This window comes from Salvelinus fontinalis, chromosome 17 (assembly GCF_029448725.1).
Source record: "Salvelinus fontinalis isolate EN_2023a chromosome 17, ASM2944872v1, whole genome shotgun sequence".
Classification (NCBI taxonomy): domain Eukaryota; kingdom Metazoa; phylum Chordata; class Actinopteri; order Salmoniformes; family Salmonidae; genus Salvelinus; species Salvelinus fontinalis.
The window spans coordinates 16,437,921-16,461,674 of NC_074681.1; the positions used below are offsets into that span (position 1 = coordinate 16,437,921).

The window sequence follows — 23,754 nt, forward strand, 5'->3', positions numbered from 1 at the left end:
TGACATTCAGTTATGTCACCTCATATAAAACATTTGATCTCAAATCCAAAATGCTGGAGTATAGAGCCAAATTAAACATTTTAGCTTCACTGTACAAATAAATACATAGGGGAGTGTATCAGCAAAGTTGGCAACCTCACAGTCACCATTTATGACACCATTGTGTCTCCCTCCCCCCACACACGCAACCTTGGCGTCATCCTGGACGCCACCCTTTCCTTCGACCACCACATCCGACACTGTCAAATCCTCATTCTTCCACATTCTTCCCCAATATTGCCAAAGTCAGGTCCTCCCTTCCTGCCTTTGAAACCCTCATCTACGCATGCATCACCTCTCGTCTCGAGTACTGCAACTTACTACTCTCCGACATCAATGCGAGCTCCCTTTATAAGCTGTAAATGGTTGCGAACACTGCAGCCCGACTCTTTACCCACACTAAGTCCTCGCAGCACATCACCCCTGTCCTCCATGAACACCACTGGCTCCCTTTCTCCCAACTTATTAACTACAAGATCCTACTTCTGACCTACAAAGCCCTTCAACACCTTACCTCTACAACCTTCTTCTCCCCTACCAACCCACATGCTTACTCCGTTCCACTACAGCAGGCCTCCTTGCCGTTCCCAAGTCCAAGCTCCAAATCTTCGGCGACAGGGCCTTCTCCAGGGTTGCACCAAGGCTCTGGAACTCCCTCTCACCAAGAATGGCGGAGCCGGAGGGGATGGCTGCCGTTTTACGGGCTGCTAACCAACTGTGCTGTTTTTATTTTATTTTGCGTTTTGTAACTTATTTTTAAATTTGTTTTGTACATAATGTTGCTGCTACCGTCTCTTATGCCCGATAAGAGATTATGGACATCAGAACAGCGATTACTCACCTTGAACTGGACAAAGAATGTTTCTTTAACGAGTCCCACGTGAAGTATATACTGCTTTTTCGAGAAAAAGCCCAAATCCCTTTCATTTGAGTGAAGATAGAGAAAAAGGAGGTCAGGCTGCCTTCTGAGAATTCGTAGGCGAGTGAGTAAACCTCCACTACCATCCGTTCTATTGGCCAATGTGCAATCATTGCAGGCAAACTTAAATCAGTTTTACCTAATTTCTACCAGCATGTCACATGTGCAACCAGAGGAAAAAACCTCTAGACCACCTTTACTCCACACACCCTGTGTATAGCCTCGTTAATGTTATTTTAGTGTTTTATTTATTATATATTTTTTTACTTTAGTTTATTTAGTAAATATTTTCTTAACTTTTTGTTGAACTGCATTGTTGGTTAAGGGCTTGTAAATAAACTATTTACTGTGAGGTCTACCTGTTGTATTCGGCGCATGTGATAAATAACATTTGATTTGATTGAAATTTGATTTGTGACTGAGTACATCAACATCTTTCAGTCACTCCTAAAGTCTCACCTCTTCAGCATAGTGTAAAAGGTTGCGTCAATCGAATCTGGTATCAGGATAAAATGTGATTCAGAGTCACCGAACATACTTTAATTATTTTTATTTAACACAAGCGATAAATGGTAAATGCAATTTTCGTATATATGCGTTCACTGTATCACCACGCAGGGTAAAGCAGAGAACTGACTGAAATAGTACAGACATCTTCTTTTATACTGTGACAGATGTAGTTCCAACTTTAGAGTTGGCCTGTCACAGTAGAGGCTTAGCGTGATTTAAACTTGCTAGCCTATCGGTGGTGCCCAGGCTGGTCCCAGCCTCACAGCACACAGGATCCAGATATCCGGAAGTGTTTGTTGTGAAGTTTGAGCTGATTTGTTGGTGGCTACACTGCTCAGTTCCTGTTTTCTTGTTATTCAGCATTTTTCCATCTTGTCTCAACCTTCTGGTTAGCACAGTCAACACCCTATATTAACAACAGCTTTTCTGCAGTCACGCTATGTTTGTGATTAACATGTCCTATTTCTATAAGGCATATATTTATGTTAAAAAGAGAACAAAACCATCCTTCACACACCCCTTGACTTTCCCCCCACATTTTGCCTGAATTTAAAATGGTTTAAATAGATATTGTGTGACTGGCCTACACACAATACCCCATAATGTCAAAGTGGAATTATGTTTTTAGACAATTTTACAAATGAAAATCTGAAATGTCTTCAGTCCATAAGTATTCAACCCTTATGTTATGGCAAGCATAAATCATTTCAGGAGTAAAAATGTGCTTAACAAATCACATAAGTTGCATGGACTCATTCGGTGTGCAATAAGTGTTTAACATGATTTTTGAATGACTACCTCATCTCTATTCCCCACACATACAATTTACATTTACATTTAAGTCATTTAGCAGACGCTCTTATCCAGAGCGACTTACAAATTATCTGTAAGGTTCCTCAGTCGAGCATTGCATTTAAAACCGATTCAACCACAAAGACCAGGGAGGTTTTCCAATGCCTCACAAAGAAAGGAAACTATTAATAAACTCAGCAAAAAAAGAAACGTCCTCTCACTGTCAACTGCGTTTATTTTCAGCAAACTTAACATGAGTAAATATTTGTATGAACCTAACTAGATTCAACAACCTAGACATTAACTGAACACGTTCCACAGACATGTGACTAACAGAAATGGAATAACGTGTCCCTGAACAAAGGGGGGAGGGGTCAAAATCAAAAGTAACAGTCAGTATCTGGTGTGGCCACCAGCTGCATTAAGTACTGCAGTGCATCTCCTCCTCATGGACTGCACCAGATTTGCCAGTTCTTGCTGTGAGATGTTACCCCACTCTTCCACCAAGACACCTGCAAGTTCCCGGACATTTCTGGGGGGAATGGCCCTAGCCCTCACCCTGGGATTGAGATCCGGGCTCTTCATTGGCCATGGCAGAACACTGACATTCCTGTCTTGCAGGGAATCACGCACAGAATGAGCAGTATGGCTCATAGCATTGTCATGCTGGAGGGTCATGTCAGGATGAGCCTGCAGGAAGGGTACCACATGAGGGAGGATGTCTTCCCTGTAACGCACAGTGTTGAGATTGCCTGCAATGACAACAAGCTCAGTCCGATGATGCTGTGACACACCGCCCCAGACCATGACGGACCCTCCACCTCGATCCCGCTCCTGAGTACAGGCCTCGGTGTAACGCTCATTCCTTCGACCATAAACGCGAATCCGACCATCACCACTGGTGAGACAAAACCGTGACTCGTCAGTGAAGAGCACTTTTTGACAGTCCTGTCTGGTCCAGGGACAGTGGGTTTGTGCCCATAGGCGACGTTGTTGCCGGTGATGTCTGGTGAGGACCAGCCTTACGACAGGCCTACAAGCCCTCAGTCCAGCCTCTCTCAGCCTATTGTGGACAGTCTGAGCACTGATGGAGGGATTGTGCGTTCCTGGTGTAACTCAGGCAGATGCTGTTGCCATTCTGTACCTGTCCTGCAGAGGTGATGTTCAGATGTACCGATCCTGTGTAGGTGTTGTTACACATGGTCTTCCACTGCGAGGACGATCAACTGTCCATCCTATCTCCCTGTAGCGCTGTCTTAGGCGTCTCACAGTACAGCCATTGCAATTTATTGCCCTAGCCACATCTGCAGTCCTCATGCCTCCTTGCAGCATGCCTAAGGCACGTTCACGCAGATGAGCAGGGACCCCGGGCATCTTTCTTTTGGTGTTTTTCAGAGTCAGTAGAAAGGCCTCTTTAGTGTCCTAAGTTTTCATAACTGTGACCTTAATTACCTACCGTCTGTAAGCTGTTAGTGTCTTAACGACCGTTCCACAGGTGCATGTTCATTAATTGTTTATGGTTCATTGAACAAACATGGGAAAGTGTTTAAACCCTTTACAATGAAGATCTGTGAAGTTAATTGGATTTTTAAGAATTATCTTTGAAAGACAGGGTCCTGAAAAAGGGACATTTATTTTTTTGCTGAGTTTAGATGGGTAAAAAAAAAGCAGACATTGAATATCCCTTTGAGCATTAATTACACTTTGGATGGTGTATCAATACACACAGTCACTACAAAGATAAAGGCGTCCTCAGTAGCCAGACATCCTAACTCAGTTGCCAGAGAGGAAAAAAACTGCTCAGGTATTTCACGACGAGGCCAATGGTGACTTTAAAACAGTTAGAGTTGAATGACTGATAGGATCAAATGGAGGACAGCTTAACATTGTAGTTACTCCACAATACTAACCTACATGACAGTGTGAAAAGAAGGAAGCCTGTACAGAATAAAAATATTCCAAAACATGCATCCTGTTTGCAATAAGGAACTAAAGTAAAACTGCAAAAAATGTGGCAAAGAAATAAACTTTATGTCCTGGCTATAATAACAATAACCTAAAACACAACGCCAAATATACACTGTAGTTGCTTACAAGACAACATTAAAATGTTAATGTGTGGCCTAGTTACAGTTGACTTAAATTGGCTTGAAAATCTACGGCAAGACTTGAAAATTACTGTCTGGCAATGCTCAACAACCAACTTGACAGAGCTTGAAGAATTTAAAAAATAATAATGTGCAAATATGGTTAGGTTAGATTACTCGTTGGTTATTACTGCATTGTCGGAACTAGAAGCACAAGCATTTCGCTACACTCGCATTAACATCTGCTAACCATGTGTATGTGACAAATAAAATTTGAATTGATTTGAATATTGTACAATCTAGGTGTGCAAAGCACTTAAAGACTTACCCAGAAAGACTCACAGCTGTAATCGCTGCCAAAGGTGATTCTAACATGTATTGACTCAGGGGCTGTGAATACTGTATTCTGTATTTCATTTTCAATGGATTTGCAAAAAACATGTTTTCCCTTTGTCATTATGGGGTAGTGTGTAATTTTAAAAAAACAATACATTTTGAATTCCGGCTGTAACACAAAGTGTGGAATAAGTCAAGGGATATGAATACTTTCTGAATGCACTGTAACTGATTTGACAGAGAAATATCAGCCAGCTAGCCTATCCCAAAACTTTGCTAGCTAGCTGCTGTCAGGTTGGCTAAACACAACATCAACACAGGCTTTAGCCTACACATAGAACTGAATTAGCAGATCATCTTGAGATCAGGAGTAGTCAACATCAAAACTTCTAAGTCAGGCAGGTAGCCTGGTGGATAGGAGCGTTGAGCTAATCACTAAAAGGTTGCTGGACCGAATCCTTGGGCTGACATGTTAAAAATCTGTCATCCCTGAGCAAGACTGTACCACAGGCGCCGATGACGTGGATGTCGATTAAGGCAGCCCCCCGCTCCTCTCTGATTACCCCTAAAAAATACACATTTCAGTTGAATGCATTCAGTTGTACAACTGACTAGGTGTCCCCTATCAAACCTAGCTTAATTCGCTGTTACTCACCATTGCCCCTGTTTGTTTGTTGTGATTGAAGGGCAAAGAAACATCCACATTAAACCACAAAGACAACTATTTTGGCGTTCAGGAATGGCTGCTGCATTTCTTAATGAGCACCGGAAGTATCACAAGCGGAATCAGTAAGTGCAGTTCACCTTTAAAAACGATATGCTATTTATCCTTTTATCTATAAAATGTCTTGCACAACTAACTTAAACAAATGATCACTTTACTCATATATTTTGGGATCTATCCCTGTAAATGTCCTTCCCTGATGATGCTCAAGTGGACAAGGACTGTCTCATTAAATACAAGCACATTTATGTCCATCACTCTCCTCGCCGCTTCACCTCCATTACCTTGACCTTTTTCAAAAAGAGACAAGGACTGAGGACACATCACACTATTTTCCCTACTTTAAGCCCCTCCCCCTTCATACATTTTTTTTTGTTTCTCCCTGCTGGTGTTGTCTTGTAGTGATCAGTTTTTTTTTTGTTTCTACAATTCTAAATCGACTTTGGGTCATTGAAAAGCGCTATATAATTGTCCCATGTATTATCATTCATCTAAAAGTGCAGATTGACTCATGAAATCCATATGATTATTTATTATATAACATTGTTTTTATGATTTTGTGGTACAAACACACATTGTTACCAGTTGTAAATAAGTTGTTATAATGAAAGTGAGGAGCCATCAGTCAAACATGAAAACAATTTCACAAATCAATTCTGAGGAAAAACTTGAAAAAATGTCTCGAAATACCTTCTGTACCACATTTTCAAATAGAAAGTGTTAGCAAAAAACTATGCAATTAAGTTCCTATTTGTTCTGAGACTACATTAAACTTGTGTGTGGATCCCCAGGGTATGCAGGTGCCACGTATGGAGACACTGCACACTCTCCTATGTGAGTTCTTTGATGTGACATCATTTTGGAGCGCCGGGTGAAGCACTTCCCACACTGTGTGCACTCGTATGGCTTCTCCCCACTGTGGACCATAGCATGTCTGATCAGGTTGCACTGCTTGGTAAAACTCCTGCCACACTGTTCGCAGGTGTAAGGTTTCTCTCCGGTGTGACTCCGGAGGTGTTCTTTGAGCTGGCAGAGACGCTGGAAGCTCTTCCCACAGAAGGTGCAGCTGAAACGCCTCTCGGTGGTGCTGCCCGACCTCCACTGAGTCCTCATTCTCTTCACCATGTTAAAACTACTGCGACTCAGGCTGTATCCAGAGAAGGTGGAAGTGGTGGCCATGTTTGACCCTGTCATGCACTCACTCAATCTCACTGTTGCTTCTGAAGCCCTGTATTGATGCTGCCTTGGCTGTAGAGCTAAACTATTTCCTTCATTATTTGAGATCAGCATCTCACTGCTCTGTCCCTCTGGCATCTGTTGTCTAGCCTCATCAGTCAATGTACTGACATGTCTTCTCATGTGTGCTGCTGCACTGAGCATGTTAGCATGTGGTTTCCATATAGAAGAGTGAAGCGATGGCCCTACATCATCTGTCATAGTAGGAACAGATGACAGCCCACTATGAGATGGGACCATTGAGATATTCTGAGAGTACTCTTCTGTGGAATGAAAGGAGAAATCTGGGTGTCCATCAGGGTCAGTGTCTCTGCCTGGATCCACAGAGGTCCACAGCTGCCCATCAGTCTCATCCATGACAAACTGGTCAGGTCCTGCCAAGGCCGTGGTCTGATTTAACTCCTCCTCTTTCACCATCACTAGATCTAGTGAGTCCTCGTCTGGCCGGTGTTGCTCTGCGCTGAACACCTCTGTAGATGCGAGCCGGGGTGTTCCTGGTTCCTCTGGACGATCAGAATTGGGGTAATGTTCCACTGAGTCTTTGTGAGATATATTGGGTTGTGTGATTAAGTCCTCATCACAGTGCCGTTGCTCAAAGGATGGTGATTTCCCAGGCTTGGAACCAGACTCTAAAGATTTGGGGATAAACATAAAATAAACATTACAAAAGACCCTTAACAGCAAAACATGACAGCTTTAGAACTGACTGTGTGTACGTGCGCTACATATGCCAGAACATAAAACAACAATGTAGCAATTTGGAACGTGCATACCACCACAGACAGTCTTCCATAGACAGACTGAGCAGCACCCCTTATGGTTGCACCCACCCTCTCCAGTGATCCTGATCTCTTCCTGAGGGTCAGTCTTCCACACATCCTCTGCTGTCTCCTCATCTTTGATCAGTATGGGTTCAGTCTCCACTCTCTGCTCCACATCTGAAGGCTGTAACAGGGACAGAGGTTATTACTCAGGACACACACCATATCTAACCATTTTCATACTCATGAATCGCACAAAAACGATAAAATCTCCTGATAATCCAATATCAGAATTGATCCAAGAGGTCAGGTCTCTGTAATTGTTAAAGGTGATGTATCACACCTGGGGTTGAGAGTCCTCTTCAACAGCCAGCTCTTTGTCTCTGCACTGTGAGCTACTCCTCTGCTTATTCAAAACAATCTTGACTGGATAAGAAGATCTCTCTGAAGCCACGGGGTAAAAACCTGGAAAGTTATTCTTTTCAGTCAAATATTAAATAGTGGGCTATTCACACATTTGGGTTTTGCATATACAATCAATTTACTAGCCTGGAGACACAACGTAAAATGTCCTTGAATTCTACATCGGGCATAAATGAGCGTCTGGATCAGGAAAGTTCTCTCACGACCTCACAAGTCAGAATGTTGAATAAAATTATATTTTAACTTACTTTACCAGTTGTCGTTGATCCTTTTGCTGAGGAAAAGCGGTACGGCAAGCGGTACCGGAGTGCCAAGTCTGGGAACAAAAGGCTTCTGAACAGCTTCTACCCACCAAGCCATAAGACTGCTGAATAGTTAATCAAATGGCTTCAGTTTTTCACAATTGCTAATCCTAGTAAAAATTCCCAGTTTTAGGTCAGTTAGGATCACCACTTTATTTTAAGAATGTGAAATGTCAGAATAATAGTAGGGAGAATGATTTATTTCAGCTTTAATTTCTTTCATCACATTCACAGTGGGTCAGAAGTTTACATACACTCAATTAGTATTTGGTAGCATTGCCTTTAAATTGTTTAACTTGGGTCAAATGTTAAGTAGCCTTCCACAAGCTTCCACAATAAGTTGGGTGAATTATGGCCTATTCCACCTGACAGAGCTGGTGTAACTGAGTCAGGTTTGTAGGCCTCCTTGCTCGCACACACCTTTTCAGTTCTGCCCACAAACTTTCTATGGGATTGAGGTCAGGGATTTGTGATGGCCACTCCAATACCTTGACTTTGCTGTCCTTAAGCCATTTTGCCACAGCTTTGGAAGTATGCTTGGGGTCATTGTCCATTTGGAAGACCCATTTGAGACCAAGCCTTAAGTTATTTACTGTCTTGAGATGTTGCTTCAATATATCCACATAATTTTCCTTCCTCATGTAGCCATCTATTTTGTGAAGTGCACCAGTCCCTCCTGCAGCAAAGCACCCCCACAACATGATGCTGCCACCCCCGTGCTTCACGGTTGGGATGGTGTTCTTCGGCTTGCCAAACAGTTTTGGCCAAACAGTTCTATTTTTGTTTCATCAGACCAGAGGACATTTCTCCAAAAAGTACGATCTTTGTCCCCATGCACAGTAGTCTGGCAAATCGTAGTCTGGCTTTTTAATGGCGGTTTTGGAGCAGTGGCTTCTCCATGCTGAGCAGCCTTTCAGGTTATGTCGATATCGGACTCGTTTTACTGTGGATATAGATACTTTTGTACCTGTTTCCTCCAGCATCTTCACAAGGTCCTTTGCGGTTGTTCCGGGATTGATTTGCACTTTTCGCACCAAAGTACGTTTAACTCTAGGAGACAGAACGCGTCTCCTTCCTGAGCGGTATGACGGCTGCGTGGTCCCATGGTGTTTATACTTGCATATTATAATTTGTACAGATGAACGTGGTACCTTCAGGCGTGGATGAACCAGACTTGTGGAGGTCTACAATTGTCTTTCTGAGGTCTTGGCTGATTTCTCTTGATTTTCCCATGATGTCAAGCAAAGAGGCACTAAATTTGAAGGTAGGCCTTGAAATACATCCATAGGCACACCTTCAATTGACTCAAATTATGTGAATTAGCCTATCAGAAGCTTCTAAAGCCATGACTTAATTCTCTGGAATTTTCCAAGCTGTTTAAAGGCACAATCAACTTAGTGTATGTAAACTTCTGACCCACTGGAATTGTGAAACAGTGAATTATAAGTGAAATAATCTGTCTGTAAACAATTGTTGGAAAAATGACTTGTGTCATGCACAAAGTAGATGTCCTAACCGACTTGCCAAAACTATAGTTTGTTAACAAGAAATTTGTGAAGTGGTTGAAAAACGAGATTTAATGACTCCAACCTAAGTGTATGTAAACTTCCGACTTCAACTGTATTACCTCAACTACCTTGCACCTCTGCACATTAACTCTATACAGGTACTCATTGTATCTAGTCTCATTATTGTCATTTATTGTGTTATTTTTATCAAAACATTTGAGCAAATTGTTCTTACTTTTTAACTCTGCATTTTTGGCAAAGGGCTCGTAAGTAAGCATTTCACGGTAAAGTCTACACCTGTTGTATTCAGCGCATGTGACAAATAAAATTTGATTGTGAGACAATATCCACAGGAAAGTATAATTAAATCAACCTTTCAAAGCGCTCCCGAGTGGCGCAGCATCGCTACAGACCCTGGTTCAATCCCGGGCTGTATCACAAACGTCATTGTCACATAGGGCAACGCACAATTGGCCCAGCATCATCCGGGTTTAGGGGAGGGTTTGTCCATCATTGTAAAATAAGAATGAGTTCTTAACTGACTTGCCTAGTTAAATAGTTCTTAACTGACTTGCCTAGTTAAATAAATAGTGCATTCAGATTTCTATAACCTGAAGCATGCACAAAACCATGCCGGAGCCTTGCAAGTATGCATGGTGGCGTGCATGTATTTTCAAATTGTGTGCATGTTTCAGGTGATAGAAATATGAATAAACTACAAGCACTTTGAAAAGTTGATTTTATTATACTTTCCTGTGGCTCTCACACATTCCTACCTGCCAATGCCATGTAAATTAAACTATTGTTTACATTCTGATTGGTAGAGATCGTGAGAGTCAACATTCCTGATCCAAATGCTAATTTATGCCGGACGTTGATTCCAATATAATATAACGTCGACGTTCCAGGCTATACATTTACTATAAAAAGTAACACATGAACTAACAGTACCTTTTCGTCTGCACGTCTTCTCCAGCTCGCTCTCCATAATTTGACACTTCCTTTTCAGTACATCAATATCTCGCTGGCTTTGGGTCATTTCCAAACGTATAACAGCACAGCTATCATCTACACGTTTGTTTATTTCTGCTACAGCTGCTTTAGCTAATACCTCCAGAATGGATACCAATTGCGCCTGAAAATTGCAGCTCGCCATCTTGTCCAGACCAAATTACAGATGCGTATTTCCTGTGTGAAGTAAATAGTATTCAATTTCCAAGATAACTTGCAAAAAACAAGTCGTATATGTTGATAAATGACAACAATGTAGTGAAGCGGGAGATACGCGGAATTGTTCTTCTTCTATGGTTCAATGGCGTTCGCAACAATGTGATGTGCATTCCGCCACCTACTGTGCGGGTGAATAATAAGGATCTCAAAAAATGAAATATGTTGGTAAAATATGAATAAAAAAATTGAAACTATCAAAAAATAAATTAACTAAACAAAATCAACCTGCTTTTCTGTAAAAAAAAATAATATATATATGTTCTAATCAGGTCCCTACACAGGCTCAAACGACTCCTGTGAGGGCGGGACATTTCCTAGCGACAATAGTCCTTGTAGTGTTTCTGCTGTGAAGTCCCTGCAATCGCTCTTCAGTTCATCTATTACCGTAAATATGAGTGCAACAGCCCTTCAAAAATGTTACAAATTAGCACTGGCCAGCAAATAACAGGGTATATTCTAATTTGCATATACAGTGTAAAGTAGCCATATCTATAGACAAAAAAAAAATTCAGGTGGCTCACTTGGTTGTTAATCCATAATAGGCCTTCAGAAAGTATTCACAGCCCGTGGCATTTTCCACATGATGTTATGTGACAGCCTGCATTTAAAATTGATTACATTTAGATTTTGTAACACTGGCATACACACAATACCCCATATTGTCAAAGTCGACTCACTCTATGTGCAAAATAGTGTTTTAACATGATTTTTGAATGACTACCTCATCTCTGTACCCCACACTTACAATTATCTGTAAGGTGCCTCAGTCGAGCAGTGCATTTCAAACAAATTCAATCACAAGACCAGGGAAGTTTTCCAATGCCTCACAAAGAAAGGCCCCTATTGGTAGATGGGTAAAATAAAATAAAACATTCTAAAAGCAGACTGCACCTGTACATAGCACATCCAACTACCTCATCCCCATACTGTTATTTATTTTGCTCCTTTGCACACCAGTATCTCTAATTGCACACTTATCTTCTGCACATCTATCACTCCAGTGTTTAATTGCTATATTGTAATTATTTCACCACTATGGCCTATTTATTGCCTTATCTCCCTTATCCTACCTCATTTGCACACATTGTATATAGACTTTTTCTATTGTATTATTGACTGTATGTTTGTTTATTCCATGTGTAACTCTGTTTTGTTGTTTGTGTCGCACTGCTTTGCTTTATCTTGGCCAGGTCGCAGTTGTAAATGAGAATTTGTTCTCAACTAGCCTACTTGGTTAAATAAAGGTGAAATAAATAAAAACATTGAATATCCCTTTGAGCATGGTGAAGTTAATACTTACACTTTGGATGGTGAATCAATACACCCAGTCACTACAAAGACACAGGTGGCCTTCCTAACTCAGTTGCAAGAGGAAGGAAACATCACAGGGATTTCACCATGAGGCCAATGTTGACTTAAAAACAGTTACATCGTTTAATGGTAACATTGCAGTCAGTGGTGGAAAAAGTACCCAATTGTCAACCTTGAGTCAAAGTAAACATACCTTAATAGAAAATGACTCAAGTAAAAGTGAAAGACAAACAGTAAAATACTAAAAGTATTTGGTAATAAATATACTTAAGTATCAAAAGTAAAAGTATAAATCATTTCAAATTCTTTACATTAAGCAAACCAGATGGCACAATGTTCTTGTTTTTTTAGCCAGGGGCACACTCCAACAATCAGACAACTTATAAATGAAGCGTTTGTATTTAGGGAGTCAGATCAGACGCAGTAGGGATGACCAGGGATGTTCTCTTGATAAGTGTGTGAATTGGACCATTTTCCTGTCCTGCTAAGCATTCAAAATGTAACAAGTACTTTCGGGTGTCAGAGAAAATGTATGGAGTAAAAAGTACATTATTTTCTTTAGGAATGTAGTGAAGTAAAAGTAAAAAGTTGTCAAAAATATAAATAGTAAAGTAAAGATTCCTCAAAAAACAACTTAAGTAGTACTCTAAAGTATTTTTGCATAAGTACTTACCCCACTGATTGTAGTTACTCCACAATACTAACCTAAATGACAGAGTGAATTTTCTATTTAACCCTTATTTTACTAGGTAAGTTGACTGAGAACACATTCTCATTTACAGCAACAACCTGGCGAATAGTTACAGGGGAGAGGATGAATGAGTCAATTGTAAGCTGGGGATGATTAGGTGACGGTATGAGGGCAAGATTGGGAATTTAGCCAGGACACCGGGGTTAACACCCCTACTCTTACGATAAGTGCAATGGGATCTTTAGTGACCAGAGTCAGGACACCCATTTAACATCCCATCTGAAAGATGGCACCCTACACAGGGCAATGTCCCCAATCACTGCCCTGGTCCATTGGGATATTTTTTCAGACCAGAGGAAAGGGTGCCTCCTACTGGCCCTCCAACACCACTTCCAGCAGCATCTAGTCTCCGATGCAGGGTGGTATGCTGCTGTCTCAGGGTGGTATGCTGCTGCTAGAAATGAAGGATGCTTGTACAGAATAAAAATATCCCAAAACACGCATCTTGTTTGCAATAAGGCACTATAGTAAAACTGCAAAAAATGTGGCCAAGAAATTAACTTTATGTCCTGAATACAAAGCGTTTGTGGCAAATCCAACACCACATCATTGAGTACCACTCTTCATATTTTCAAGCATGGTGTTGGCTGCATCATGTTATGGGTATGCTTGTCATCATTTACTATATCCACAGTAAAACGAGTCCTATATCGACATAACCTGAAAGGCTTTGGAGAAATGTCCTCTGATCTGACGAAACAAAAATAGAACTGTTTGGCCATAATGACCATTGTTATGTTTGGAGGAAAAAGGGGGAGACTTGCAAGCCGAAGAACACCATCCCAACTGTGACGCACAGGGGTGGCAGCATCATGTTGTTGGGGTGCTTTGCTGCAGGAGGGACTGGTGCACGTCACAAAATAGATGGCATCATGAGGATGGAAAAGATTGTATATATTGAAGCAACATCTCAAGACATCAGTCAGGAAGTTAAAGCTTGGTCGCAAATGGGTCTTCCAGATGGACAATGACCCCAAGCATACTTCCAAAGTTGTGGCAAAATGGCTTAAGGACAACAAAGTCAAGGTATTGGAGTGCCCATCACAAAGCCCTGACCTCAATCCTATCGAAAATGTGTGGGCAGAACTGAAAAAGCGTGTGCGAGCAAGGAGGCCTACAAACCTGACTCAGTTACACCAGCTCTGTCAGGAGGAATGGGCCAAAATTCACCCAACTTATTGTGGGAAGCTTGTGGAAGGCTACCCAAAACATTTGACCCAAGTTAAACAATTTAAAGGCAATGCTACCAAATACTAATTGAGTGTATGTAAACTTCTGACCCACTGGGAATGTGATGAAAGAAATTAAAGCTGAAATAAATCATTCTCTACTATTATTCTGACATTTCACATTCTTAAAATAAAGTGGTGATCCTAACTGACCTAAGACAGGGAATTTTTACTAGGATTAAATGTCAGGAATTGTGAAAAACTGAGTTTAAATGTATTTGGCTAAGGTGTATGTAAACGTCTGACTTCAACTGTATGTGTATTATATTTATTCAAATGTTTAGTATTTGGTCCCATATTCCTAGCACACAATGACTAAATCAAGCTTGTGGCTCTACAAACTTGTTGGATGCATTTGCAGTTTGTTTTGGTTGTGTTTCGGATTATGTTGTGCCCAATAGAAATGAATAGTAAATAATGTATTGTCATTTTGGAGTCACATTGTAAATGAGATTTTTTAAAATAAAAAATAGGTTATTAAAATAAAATAAAAATGAGGAGCCCTTAACAGTCAAACATGAAAAACCTTTCACAAATGAAGTAGGAGGAAAAAGCTTGTCAAAATGTCTCAAAATACCTTATGAACCAAATTTTCCCATAGAAAATGTTGTCCAAAAAATGATGCAATTATTAACTTTGTTCCATCTGGTCTGAGACGACATTAAACTTCTGTGTGGATCCCCAGGGTATGCAGGTACCATATATTGAGACGTTGGAGGCTGCTTATGGTAGAGAAATTCATATTAAATTATCTAGAAACAGCTCTGGTAGACATTTCTGCAGTCAGCATGCCAATTGCACGCTCCCTCAAAACTTGAGACATCTGTGGCATTGTGTTGTATGACAAAACTGCACATTTCAGAGTGGCCTCTTATTGTCCCCAGCACAAAGTGCACCTCTGTAATGATCATGCTGTTTAAATCAGCTTCTTGATATGCTACCTAACCCAAACCCTGTCAGGTGGATGGATTATCTTAACGTTTTGATAACCATGTAAATCTCTCTCGGACAAGGTGACTTTTATCAATATATTCGGCTCTATTTACTCTCAAATTCGAAAATGCTAATTAGCGTCAATGTAGACATCATGCAAAACTACAAATCCCTGCAAGCTCCTGCATGTCAAATCAAATCAAATTTATTTATATAGCCCTTCTTACATCAGCTGATATATCAAAGTGCTGTACAGAAACCCAGCCTAAAACCCCAAAAAGCAAGCAATGCAGGTGTAGAAGCACGGTGGCTAGGAAAAACTCCCTAGAAAGGCCAAAACCTAGGAAGAAACCTAGAGAGGAACCAGGCTATGAGGGGTGGCCAGTCCTCTTCTGGGGTGGCCATGTCATCTCTAACTGACGCCTTTGCTAACAGGTATTATGTCAATTTACAACTTGCACAAGACAGTTCACAGAACTGTCAATTGAAAAACATTTTGCCAGTTTATTTATTACTACATTTAACTAACAGATAGTTAATCCAGAGATTCTTATCTTTGCCTAAACAGTCTCGTCTAGATCACCATGGCATTTGTAGTTATGATAGCCACATTAGCAGCTAATTACCATTACATTTTGGGGGGGTAAATACAGGCGAATATATTGATAAAAGTCACCTTGTCCTTGAGATATTTACACGGTTATCAAAATGTTGAGCCAGGGTAAGCCTACATGAAACACAGCCCTTATTTTAAGTGTTTCTAAAATCCCCAATGGGAAACATTTATGGTGGAAAAACAATAAAAAACATTTGTTTGACCGCTAGGTTTTTATGGGTATTATGACTCATACTGTGGTACTCTATTCATTAGTAGGCAAACTAAGACGTCTTCCCCTTTTTGATAGCCCCCCTTTTGGCGAGGAAGCACAAGTGTATCCTAGCACAGAAGAGTTTTGACATATCTGCCACACACCCTTTGAATCAGCTGCTGTATTGTCGTCGGAGAAAAGCATGCACACATTTAAAAACAATATGCTACTTCACCTTTTATCTATAAAATGTATTGCAAAACTAACTTAATTTTTTAATCACTTACACAATTATTTTGGGATCCACCCCGGTAATCTCATTCCATAAAAGCACATTTTCGTCCACATCACTCTCCTCACCCCCTCTCCTCCATTATCTTTGACCTTTTTTCCAAAGGAGGCAAGAGAGGACCAGGGAGAAAAGACGCAGGAGTTGAGCAAATCTAATTTTAAAAAATTACCTACACATCACACTCTTTTCCTTATTTTAAGCCCCTCCCCCTTCTCTTTGTTTCTCCTGCTGTTAGTCTGGTGTTGTCTTGTTGTGATCATTTAAAAACAATTTAAAAAATCTACAATTGTAAAGCGGTTTTGGGAGATTGAAAAGCTCTACATATAGGTCTCATGTATTAGTATTATTGATCTAAAAAACGGATTGACTCAAAATCAAGCTTTCAACAGTCAAACAAGAAAAGCACAAATCAATTGGGAGGAAAAGCTTGTCAAAATACCTTCTGTACCACATTTTCATGTAGAAAGTGTTACAGAAAACTGAAATTAAGTTCCTATTTGTTCTGAGACTACATTAAACTTGTGTGTGGATCCCCAGGGTATGCAGGTGCCACGTATGGAGACACTGCACACTCTCCTATGTGAGTTCTTTGATGTGACATCATTTTGGAGCGCCGGGTGAAGCACTTCCCACACTGTGTGCACTCATATGGCTTCTCCCCGCTGTGGACCATAGCATGTCTGATCAGGTTGCACTGCTGGGTAAAACTCCTGCCACACTGTTCGCAGGTGTACGGTTTCTCTCCGGTGTGACTCCGGAGGTGTACTTTGAGCTGGCAGAGACGCTGGAAGCTCTTCCCACAGAAGGTGCAGCTGAAACGCCTCTCGGTGGTGCCACCCGACCTCCACTGAGTCCTCATTCTCTTCACCATGTTAAAACTACTGTGACTCAGGCTGTATCCAGAGAAGGTGGAGGTGGTGGCCATGTTTGACCCTGTCATGCACTCACTCAATCTCACTGTTGCTTCTGAAGCCCTGTATTGATGCTGCCTTGGCTGTAGAGCTAAACTATTTCCTTCATTATTTGAGTTTAGCGTCTCGCTACTCTGTCCCTCGGGCATCTGTTGACTAGTCTCATCAGACGATGTCCTGACATGTCTTTTCATGTGTTTTGCTGCACTGAACACGTTTGCATGTGGTTTCCATATAGAAGAGTGAAGCGATGGCCCCACTTCATTGGTCATCGTAGGAATGGGTGGCAGCCCACTATGAGATGGGAAAATTGAGATATTCTGAGAGTACTCTTCTGTGGAATGAAAGGAGAAATCTGGGTGGCCATCAGGATCAGTGTCTCTGCCTGGACCCACAGATGTCCACAGCTGCCCATCATTGTCATCCATGACAAATTGGTCAGGTCCTGCCAGGACCGTGGTCTGATCCAGCTCCTCATCTTTCACCATCACTAGGTCTAGTGAGTCCTCGTCTAGCCGGTGCTGCTCTGCGCTGAACACCTCTGTAGATGCGAGCCGGGGTGTTCCTGGTTCCTCTGGACGATCAGAATTGGGGTAATGTTCCACTGAGTCTTTGTGAGATATATTGGGTTGTGTGATTAAGTCCTCATCACAGCGCCGTTGCTCAAAGGATGGTGGTTTCCCAGGTTTGGAACCAGACTCTAACGATTTGGGGATAAAAATAAATTAAACATTATAAAAGACCCTTAACAGTTGCAAACTACGACTGCTTTAGAACTGATTGTGTACGTACGTGCACGCCATATGCCAGAACATAAAACACCCGACAGCAATGTAGCAATTTGGAATGTGCATACCACCACACCCACAGTCTTCCATAGACAGACTGAGCAGTACCGCTTATGATCACACCCACCCTTTCCAGTGATCCTGAGCTCTTCCTGAAGGTCAGTCTTCCACACATCCTCTGCTGTCCCCTCATCTTTGATCAGTAAGGGTTCAGTCTCCACTCTCTGCTCCACATCTGTAGGCTGTAACAGGGGACTGCAATTATTCCTCGGGGCACACACCATATCTAACACTTTTTATACTCATGAATCACACAAAAGCGGTAAATTCTCCTGATATTCCAATAACAGAATTGAGCCAACAGGCCAGGTCTCTATAATTGTAAAAGGAGATGTATCACACATGGAGATGAGAGTCCTCTTCAACAGCCATATTGTCTTCTCCCCACTGTGAGTTACTCCTCTGCTTGTTCAAAACAATCTTGACTGGATATGAAGATCTCTCTGATAACATGGGGTAAAAACCTGGAAAATAATTGTGTTCAGTCACACGTGTTTTTATTCATTTGTTCATGATGCAATCAAATTACAGTGAAGTACTACCTTTTTTCCTGACTCGTCCTCGTGTCTTCTTCAACTCGCTCTCCATCATTTGACACTTCCTTTTCAGTACATCAATATCTCGCTGGCTTTGGGTCATTTCCAAACGTATAACGGCACAGCTATCATCTACACGATTGTTTATTTCTGCTACAGCTGCTTTAGCTAATACCTCCAGAATGGATACCAACTGCGCCTGAAAATTGCAGCTGGCCATCTTGTCCAACCCAGGATTCTCTGTGATTAAGTAAATAGAATACAATTCTCTAACTAGCCAATGTGTAAGAAACAATCAGTTTATTTAAAGTTCTAACACTATGGCAAATGGCCCAATTTGGCATGTGTAAAAAGAGATCGAGTAACGCAAACAATGTTGTTGATAAATGGCAGCAATGTTGGAAGTGGGATATTCGTATGTAATCGCACTTCCGTTCAACTCATAAGGTATTACCGTAAATATGAGACTGAAACAGCCCTTCGAATGTGGTATAGTTTGACACTGGCAAAGCACCAGGGGTTATTCAAGCCCAACCGGCCGCAGGATGGCGGTATTATTTATTTTACGTCGTTTGTCATGTCACAAACGACGTAAAAGGAAAAGAACCGCCATCATGCGGCGGTTTGGGCTAGGTGTATTCTTGTCTGCACGTAGGGCAGCCATATCCATTTACAAAAAAATACGACAAAGATTTCAGATAGTAAAACTTCTGTTTTTAGTTAAATAGATATGGCTACATGTTGGGGAGAGTGCAGTGGCAGACATGATTATAAATGCAACCAAGGCTATTTGCATTTATAATGCACAACGCATTGTGGTAAAATACAAAAACATTTTTCAACCATTCATACAAATTAATTGTTTATATATTATCAAATATTGTCAACCTCCATTCTCATCCACACAACCTAATGAAACCATTCTGAAAATGTGGTATGGTATTTATTAAAGGATAGAAAAGGGAAATAACTTGTTTGACACACAGCTGGGGAACAAATGACGATAAACGAGTTTCATATGAACTTAAAATTAAACTTAATTTATATATTTCAAGTAACTATTGCATACTACATGCATTATAGCTGATTTACATTGAGGTCCTTCTCTTAGGTTTTTAAAAGTATGTACATACAGTTGAGGTCGGAAGTTTACATACACTTAGGTTGGAGTCATTAAAACTCGTTTTTCAACCATTTCACAAATTTCTTGTTAACAAACTATAGTTTTGGCAAGTCGGTTAGGACATCTACTTTGTGCATGAGACAAGTCATTTTTCCAACAATTGTTTCACAATTCCAGTGGGACAGAAGTTTAAATACACTAAGTTGACTGTGCCTTTAAACAGCTTGGAAAAGTCCAGAAAATGATGTCATGGCTTTAGAAGCTTGTTAGGCTAATTGACATCATTTGAGTCAAGGCCTACCTTCAAACTCAGTGCCTCTTTGCTTGACATCATAGGAAAATCAAAAGAAATCAGCCAAGACCTCAGAAAAAAAATTGTAGACCTCCACAAGCCTGGTTCATCCTTGGGAACAATTTCCAAATGCCTGAAGGTACCACGTTCATCTGTACAAACAATAGTACGCAAGTTTAAACACCATACCGCTCAGGAAGGAGACGCGTTCTGTCTCCTAGAGATGAACGTACTTTGGTGCGAAACGTGCAAATCAACCCCTAAACAACCACAAAGGACCATGTGAAGATGCTGGAGGAAACAGGTACAAAAGTATCTATATCCACAGTAAAACGAGTCCTATATCGACATAACCTGAAAGGCCGCTCAGCAAGGAAGAAGCCACTGCTACAAAACCGCCATAAAAAAGCCAGACTACGGTTTGCAACTGCACATGGGCACAAAGATCATACTTTTTGGAGAAATGTCCTCTGGTCTGATGAAACAAAAATGGAACTGTTTGGCCATTATGACCATCGTTATGTTTGGAGGAAAAAGGGGGAGACTTGCAAGCCGAAGAACACCATCCCAACCGTGAAGCAAGGGGGTGGCAGCATCATGTTGTGGGGGTGCTTTGCTGCAGGAGGGACTGGTGCACTTCACAAAATAGATGGCATCATGAGGCAGGAAAATTATGTGGATATATTGAAGCAAAATGTCAAGACATCAGTAAGGAAGTTAAAGCTTAGTCGCAAATGGGTCTTCTAAATGGACAATGACCCAAGCATACTTCCAAAGTTGTGGCAAAATGGCTTAAGGACAACAAAGTCAAGGTATTGGAGTGCCCATCACAAAGCCCTGACCTCAATCCTATTGAAAATGTGTGGGCAGAACTGAAAAAGCGTGTACGAGCAAGGAGGCCTGCAAACCTGACTCAGTTACACCAGCTCTGTCAGGAGGAATGGGCCAAAATTAACCCAACTTATTGTGGGAAGCTTGTAGAAGGCTACCCGAAACATTTGACCCAAGTATAAATTGTTTAAGGCAATGCTACCAAATACTAATTGAGTGTATGTAAACTTCTGTCCCACTGGGAATGTGATGAAAGAAATTAAAGCTGAAATAAATCATTCTCTACTATTATTCTGACATTTCACATTCTTAAAATAAAGTGGTGATCCTAACTGACCTAAAACAGGGAATTTTTACTTGGATTAAATGTCAGGAATTGTGAAAAACTGAGTTTAAATGTATTTGGCTATGGTGTATGTAAACTTCCGACTTCAACTCTATGTACACGACCGTTCAAAAGTTTGGGAAAGCTAAAGAAAAGCACATTTTTTGTCCATTAAAATAACATAACATTTATCAGAAATACAGTGCAGACATTGTTAATGTTGTAAATGACTATTGTAGCTGGAAACGGCTGATTGTTAGTGGAATATCTATATAGGCGTACAGAGGCCCATTATCAGCAACCATCACTCCTGTGTTCCAATGGCACGTTGTGTTAGCTAATCCAAGTTTATCATTTTAAAAGGCTAACTGATCATTAGAAAACTATTTTGCAATTATGTTAGCACAGCTGAAAATTGCTGTGCTAATTAAAGAAGCAATAAAAACAGCCTTCTTTAGACTAGTTGAGTATCTGGAGCATCAGCATTTGTGGGTTTGATTACAGGCTCAAAACGACCAGAAACGAATAACTTTTTTCTCAAACTCATCAGCCTATTCTTCTTCTGAGAAATGAAGGCTATTCCATGTGAGAAATTGCCAAGAATTGGAAGATCTCGTACAACGCTGTGTACTACTCCCTTCACAGAACAGCGCAAACTGGCCCTAACCAGAATAGAAAGAGGAGTGGGAGGCCCCGGTGCACAACTGAGCAAGAGGACAAGTACATTAGAGTGTCTAGTTTGAGAAACAGACGCCTCACAAGTCCTCAACTGGCAGCTTCATTAAATAGTACCCGCAAAACACCAGTCTCAACATCAACAGTGAAGAGGCGACTCCGGGACGCTGGCCTTCTAGGCAAGAACATTTCTAAGTGACCCCAAACTTTTGAATGCTAGTGTAAGTAGAGGTATTAGATAAAGAGTATGCATATTAGATAGTGTGTGGAAGATAGCAGGTGGTGTTGATTGAGCTACATGAGAGAATATGCATAACAGTACAGCAGTACTGATATATCTGTGTGAGAGTAAGTTAATTATTACTCTGTGCGTGTTTTTAGAGCAGTGTGTGTATACAATGTATGTGTGTACACTGGGTGGTTATTCTCTCCAGGAGAGGAAGTAGAGCTGGCCCAGTGCATCGCCACACACCAGTTCACTGGAGCAGTGTGGGTTCACCTCCAAGACCAGAACAGGACCCACACACACAAACCAACCCACCCGTACAGAAACACAGAGAAATAGTGTAAGCACACACACACACACAAAGTACTTAAGTAGTACTTTAAAGTATTTTTACTTAAGCAGGTTTTTGGGGTGTCTGTACTTTACCATTTATATTTTTTTGCCAACTATTACTTCACTACATTCCTAAAGAAAATAATGTACTTTTTACTCAATACATTTTCCCAGACACCCAAAAGTACTCGTTACATTTTGACAGGAAAATGGTCCATTTCACAACTTATCAAGAGAACATCCCTGGTCGTCCCTACTGCCTCTGATCTGGCGGACTCACTAAATACAAATGCTTTGTTTGTAAATTATGTCTGAATGTTGGAGTGTTCTCCTGGCTATCCGCCAATAAATAAATCAAATAGAATGTTGCTGTCTGGTTTGCTTAATATAAGAAATTTGAAATGGTTTATCCTTTGATACTTAAGTACATTTGAGCAATTCCATTTACTTTTGATACTTAAGTATATTTAAAACCAAATACTTTTAGACTTCTCAAGTAGTATTTCACTGGGTGACTTTCACTTTGACTAGAGTCATTTTATATTAAAGGTATCTTTACTTTTACTCAAGTATGACAATTGAGTACTTTTTCCACCACTGCCTGGACAAAGATGCAGATAGATAGTGTAAGCATACATACACAAACAGTACATTACTGTGACTATTCATCCATCCTTTGAGAAATTATTTGAGTGCGTGAACATTTACGAGTTAGAATGACATACACCTGTTTCTTGGTGTTTCTGTCCCACATTTTGACAGTTCTGTCATAGGACTTTGAGATCACGATCGTGCTGTTGGCGAGTCACAGTACACTGATCCTGTCACTGTGTGCCTAGGGAAAAATCCATCCAAAATAATATTCATCATCATCGAAAAAAGACATCAGTTTCTTCAGAGGAAAAGGGAGAGATCTTACAGGTTTCTTGCTGCTCCAGGAGTGGATGTTTGGTGGCTGCTTGAAACACGTTTCCCTTGGAATCTCCACACACCACTAACTCTGGAGACAGGACACAAATTACAGTGCAGTTAATAAATTATTCATATAACAATTTGTTTACACATGGTTCACAATATGTATCAAAATGTGTATGAGTATGCTGATGGTCACCCTGACACTCCAAACCATGGCTCTGGCTGTTCTGAGGTCCTCTTCTCCCTGCCTCTTGCAGCCATCTCACTACAGTGGACGTCAATTGAATTGCACATCGTTGTGCCTGCAGGCCTGTCGTAGAACATGACGCCTCTGAGCCTGACCCCACCTCTCCATCCCCCTGACCCCTACCATTCCACCCTTAACACACGGTCACTGTTACTCCTTTCGAGTTTCGGGATGACTGATGTAAGAAAAATAAATAAGAAAGAGTAAGAAGGAAATGTAAGACTGTTCCTACCTTGACTCTACACAGGTACAAGCAAGCGATGAAGTAAGAAATCACGACATTTGTTGACTTCCTGCTCT

General features: G+C 40.9%; 2 protein-coding genes across 4 annotated transcripts; both read right to left on the reverse strand.

Annotated features, from left to right (window-relative positions):
• Positions 1 to 5,924: 5,924 nt before the first annotated feature.
• Positions 5,925 to 12,195, reverse strand: LOC129813809 (putative zinc finger protein 286B). 3 transcript variants are annotated; one of them, XM_055866355.1, is made up of 4 exons: positions 10,589 to 12,195; positions 7,748 to 7,848; positions 7,417 to 7,588; positions 5,925 to 7,272 (listed from the first exon to the last, which is right to left on the reverse strand). In XM_055866355.1, exons 1-4 carry the CDS (start codon positions 10,791 to 10,793, stop codon positions 6,170 to 6,172), a joined length of 1,581 nt encoding a protein of 526 aa, XP_055722330.1. In that variant the 5' UTR covers positions 10,794 to 12,195; the 3' UTR covers positions 5,925 to 6,169. The 3 variants fall into 3 exon arrangements, with proteins under 3 accessions (XP_055722330.1, XP_055722331.1, XP_055722329.1); XM_055866356.1 differs by having other exon boundaries at positions 7,474 to 7,588; positions 7,748 to 7,869; XM_055866354.1 differs by having other exon boundaries at positions 7,748 to 7,869.
• An 82-nt stretch (positions 12,196 to 12,277) lies between these two features.
• LOC129813827 (zinc finger protein 543-like) lies at positions 12,278 to 18,928 on the reverse strand. Its single transcript, XM_055866382.1, has 5 exons — positions 18,494 to 18,928; positions 18,294 to 18,415; positions 18,019 to 18,133; positions 16,758 to 17,803; positions 12,278 to 14,877 (listed from the first exon to the last, which is right to left on the reverse strand). Exons 1-5 carry the CDS (start codon positions 18,705 to 18,707, stop codon positions 14,737 to 14,739), a joined length of 1,638 nt encoding a protein of 545 aa, XP_055722357.1. The 5' UTR covers positions 18,708 to 18,928; the 3' UTR covers positions 12,278 to 14,736.
• Positions 18,929 to 23,754: the final 4,826 nt, after the last annotated feature.